The 4,980-nt window shown below is 39.8% G+C and overlaps 1 protein-coding gene across 1 annotated transcript in view; it reads right to left on the bottom strand.

Moving 5' to 3' along the window:
* Nucleotides 1–4,980, bottom strand: part of zcchc2 (zinc finger, CCHC domain containing 2) — a 40,552-nt gene that overhangs the window by 14,152 nt on the left and 21,420 nt on the right. The window contains exon 6 of the mRNA XM_034862771.1: nt 893–1,073. Within this exon, the coding sequence (XP_034718662.1) occupies nt 893–1,073 (181 nt within the window). The remainder of the gene's footprint in view (nt 1–892; nt 1,074–4,980) is intronic.

The following is a 4,980-nucleotide window of genomic DNA, read 5'->3' as shown; positions in this document are numbered from 1 at the left end:
TACTTGTGTTGTCCTTGACTATTGTTTAAATTGGTTTGATGTTCCGAAACACTTAAGTGTGACAAACATGCAAAGGACAGAAAATGAGGAATGGGGCAAACACTTTTTCACACTATTGTATACAGTGAGAATTGGGTGGTACTGGTAGGACTACCTAATCACTTTTAATTGTGCCTTGCTAGGACTGATCCCGTTGCTTCTTTGTCCTAAACTAAGCTAAACATTGCCCTGACCACTCTCTGTACTTGACACACAGATTGATTTAGTACTAAATTCCCAGGCTAAGGTCAGGGTACCACTGCTAATCATACTTTCTGTTAAACACACAAACTTATCCACTTTTTGTTTTGGCCCTTTGAATTCTCTGTTGTTTCCGACTTTGCAATATGACTACCATTGGGACCGTTGAGACACTTTTCATGACAATCCAAGTCTGTACATTAAAAACTACTTTTTACATTTTTTTATTTTAGCTTTTCTTACTTTTATCTTACCATGTCTCTTGTATTGACTTGTTTTTATCCAATTACATGCAGCCCTGTATACATCAAGTAAATCAGTATGGTTTGTCTATTGCACAATATCTTTAAGGTTAAAGGCAAATGCTTGTTCAAAGCAGAAGAACATAAATCTAACATACTCAAGATCTTCTAGCATTAACAATTCTGATGCAAGTATGAGCAAGGTATGGTCTGTAGTTACTGCTGCTCTAGCTGAACACAGTCTGTCATGTGATCAGGCAAATATAGATGTGAAATAGTATTTGAAAGAGACTCAGCCTTTCTAATGACCTACAAAAATAAACGCTAGTTAGCCTGCAGCTACGACGGCAGCCCTGGCCGTTCCTTTGCATTGTTATATCACACAATCCGGCCTCATTCACTGAATATACATGCTCTTGGGCATTTCTTTTGTCCCTGTTTGCTGCTCTCCCCTTGCCACTTCTTCTGTCCACAGAGAATAACACTGGGAAATGAGTGGAATAATCAAATAAGTACATTTCTTCTTACCTTCCTCCTGACTGGAGGCATCAGAACAGTCTCCTTGGTAGGCCTTACCCCGCTGGCAGTTACCTGAAAAGAAAAAAATAACTTTGTTTCTTACAACGGTAATCAGACAATGCCCCTTAAGGCACATCTCTGTGACATTTTTTGCTGTAGATTTATGACAGCACAGCTTTCCCCAGCAGTCACCATTTATGGCTTATTGTTTTATTGTTGAACATCTGTTTGGACATTTTTAAGCACAAATTTATGTTCAAATTGTCTTCATTTATGTCAAGGAAAACACCATATTCTGTTGGCAGGTAGCAATTCAAAATCTGAAAATGTAATGCAGCAAGGGGGCTTTCACATACGGGACCAGGGGCCTGGATCTGACTTCCAAAATCCGGTATATTTAATTAATATGAACAGGGCTTTATGGTAAGTTGAAAAAGGTAGAAGTGACTTAGATAAGGTAACATTACTGTTGTATAATTATTGTTGTAGCTAGTTTGCACAATAACACAATAGTGTTAGGAATCAAATATGTTATGAAGTGTAGTGTTTTCCTTTTTGCGATAGTCTACATTCTATTGATTAATAAATTGTCATTGATGTTGAACAGCAAGTGTAACGGACCGCCCCTACTGTCGGTCTCGGCATGCAAGTGAACCGCGGATTAAGTGCAAAGTTTAACATTTATAGTGTGAAATACAGTTTAAAGCGCCAATATTCTGCTCATTTTCAGGTTCATAATTGTATTTTAATGTTGTATGAGAATAGGTTTCCATGGTGTGTTAGGGTCTCTGTTTTAGCTACAGAGTGAGACATCTCAATTCTATACTATCTGTGTTAGGAGTCGCACATGCGCAGTATATAGGTAAGATCCCATCAGCTAGATAACTCTTTTTCTAGCTTTGGTCAGTCCAAGGCAGGATTAGCTGGGAGACTTCTTCTAGATGAGGGCCACTTGTGGAATACATGCAGAACAGGGACAGGAAGAAGTTCTTTTGGAGATTATGGTCAACTAGTGTGTGTTGTAGGGGTGTTTTGACATTGAGAACAAGCTAGCATGTGCTACGGTTAGCCACCTCGTCTCGGCTAGTGACGTAGAAACCTGTGCAGATTTTGAACAGCTCCCCCGGAGACTGAAGACAGAGGACATTCAAAAACCTGTATCTCACTCCAAACAGCACGGGAAGTTTTTTTCCCCAAATTTGTATGTGTGTGGAAGCACCAGAGACACAAAATAACATACCAAATCCTAGAAAGGGTGATTTCCTTGATAATATGGGCACTTTAACTAAACTGGTGCTATTTTGTGAACGGGGCTTAGCAGAGTCGCTAAGCATTTATTAGCATTCAGAGGCAGTGTCGTCCCGACACTGCCTCTGAACGCTAATAAAGCGGCTGAACTGTGGGTTTTCTGTAGCCTACTCCAGTACCATTTGCATCAGGTATTGAAATTAGCTGTACCAAAACACAAATAATCTACAACCCCTTTTTTAACAGATTATGAAACTGTCTTCATTCTAGGGCTGTAATCTCCCAGTCGACTAGTCGATTTATTGGTCGATAAATTGTGGCTCGACCAAAATTCTGATTGGTCGATTTTTTGCTTTGTTATTTCATCAGGTGGAAGCATAGACCGTTAGGGTTCATGGGGGGAAAGCACTAATTGCTAATGGGGGTATTTTCAGAGCATCCCTGTTTTTTTGGATTAGCCCAGCTCACTGGGGACAGACTGAAGAAAGAACTAGAAAGCCTTGTTTAAGTGGTTTGCTGATATTTCTTTAATTGTGAGTGTTTAATTTCCAGTCAGTCCTCCTCTACCATGTTGAAGACATCGGCAGTGTGGCAGCATTTTACAAAAATAGATAACGGAATAAAGTTGAATGCAAAGTTTTCAAGTGTAATGGGTGGAGAAGGTTAATTGAAAAAATTAGTTAACCCCTCCTATTTTTTTTATTATTTCAATACATTTAGGGTATTCATTGCCACGTATTTTACTTCATGCCGGTAGATGGCGCGGTTGATTGATTTCACGTAGTGGGTTGCCGTGGAGACGGTAGCTTGAGCGCCCAGAAATAAATAGCAAGCGCTTGAGAAGGACACATATTTTGTATCTCCACTTCTTTTCAATCCACAGGTATATTTTTAAACCTTTGCTTTAATTTCCTGTTAGGTACTAAACGAGTATATCAACAGTATGGTTTTCTCAGTGACGTATGTTGTCATGTTCTGTGTAGAAAGGTTATGTTGTTGTTATAGGGGATGTATTTACTAGCAGTTTTAGCTAGCAAGCTAGGTGAAGTTAGCCTGTCAACGTTTGTGAAGGCTAAGCCACCGTCAGTTTATATGCGCGTGCCGGTAAACTCACACGCCACTGGCTGACCGTTGCGTTGGGGATTGGTTATCTCATAATCATGTGAACAGCTTTAATCTGAATATAGTACTCTTTGTATTTGATCTCTGACAAGGTTGTTTGTATTGTAATATGTTTAATAGACGTACTCTAATGTAGCCTCTGATCTGTTTAATGTGTTCAATATAAAGGAATAATCTAACAGATAGCAAGGAAGCCTGTTTACTTGAAGGTGTAATAGCAATGGTTTCCATGGTTAATCCGAGCTATAGTGTCACTTGTGGATGCATATTTGATATATTATACTGTAAGACTGATATCTATTTCACAATATGTTGTATTTGATCTGATATATACTAATGTGTTACATATTTGTTTGTTATATATTAATAATGTAATATTAGTAATATATTTATGGACCATTTATATATTTATATAATTATAGTGTATTTTATAAGTGTGTGTGTTGTTAATAGTCCAGTGTCCTAGTGTCTGTTAGGCCTATCTGTTGGCATGGTCATCAAATTATTTTCGCCTCAGCCAGTGCTTGAGAAAGACACAACTTTTGTATCTCCACTTCTTTTCAATCCACAGTGCTACCCAGTCTGTGGCTTTGTACCTGCACAGATTCCCCTAGGTCTGAGGCCGGTAACACAAGCAACAGTTTGCATATCGCAGCTCAACCACAAAAATGGCATATTACCTAAAAACGGTAAGCTAACTTTTCTGCGTTAGGTTGCCCTGTCTGTTTTGAGTAGGCTATATGAACATATCAGAATTGGCATATTTCATAATCTAATCATCGTTTTATAACTATAGGCGCACCCTCCCGCAACGACAGTAGCGTTCCCCAGACCCCGCTGGATGTTAAGCCTCTACCATCCAAACGCAAAAAATGTTTACGGAAGGAATTGTTGACTTTATTGCACAGGATATAAGAAGGTTTCAGAGTTAAGACAACACAGCAAGGCACTGAGCGCTGTCAGAGCCGAAAGACGAGTGGCATTTCAGTGCAAAATAATTAGGTCAAAAACGATTTAATATACTGCAAATAACCTACAAGCACAAGTACTGCGGGACAGTACGGTTAATTAATCTTGCATTTTTTTCCACCCCTCTGCATCGCACCCCCCCAAGTCGATTTTTACACAACATTTTTACGACTTCAGTGGACCAAGATTTTCTTTGGTTGATTACAGCCCTACTTAATTCAATACTGATGCCATCGGACTGCAGCGCAGCCCGCCACCTGGACAGACAGCAGTCGGAGCTCCGGCAGAAGGGTGACCGCTCCACACAGCAGAGCGTTCTGATCCAATCAAATCAGCGCCAGCCGCGTGCGTAAAATATAGCGGCTGTGGGTGAGAGGAAAGCCGGCTGCTGAAAATCAAACGCTCTGGTGCTCGTGATTTTCCTTTGGCGCTGGATAAAACCTCTTTGGGGGGTGCCAAAACTTTCTCTATGTAGAAAAAAAAACCTGGATATATATTTCATAATATATATTAGGCCTGCACAATATTGGAAAAAATTTACATTGCGATATTTTTCCCCCTTGCGATATACACTCACCGGCCACTTTATTAGGTACACCTGTCCAACTGCTCGTTAACACTTAATTTCTAAGCAGCCAAT

The sequence above is a fragment of the Etheostoma cragini genome, chromosome 22 (genome assembly GCF_013103735.1).
Source record: "Etheostoma cragini isolate CJK2018 chromosome 22, CSU_Ecrag_1.0, whole genome shotgun sequence".
In the NCBI taxonomy this organism is placed as follows: domain Eukaryota; kingdom Metazoa; phylum Chordata; class Actinopteri; order Perciformes; family Percidae; genus Etheostoma; species Etheostoma cragini.
Note: the sequence above shows the minus strand (reverse complement) of the source record. Positions and strands in the feature narration are given on the sequence as shown.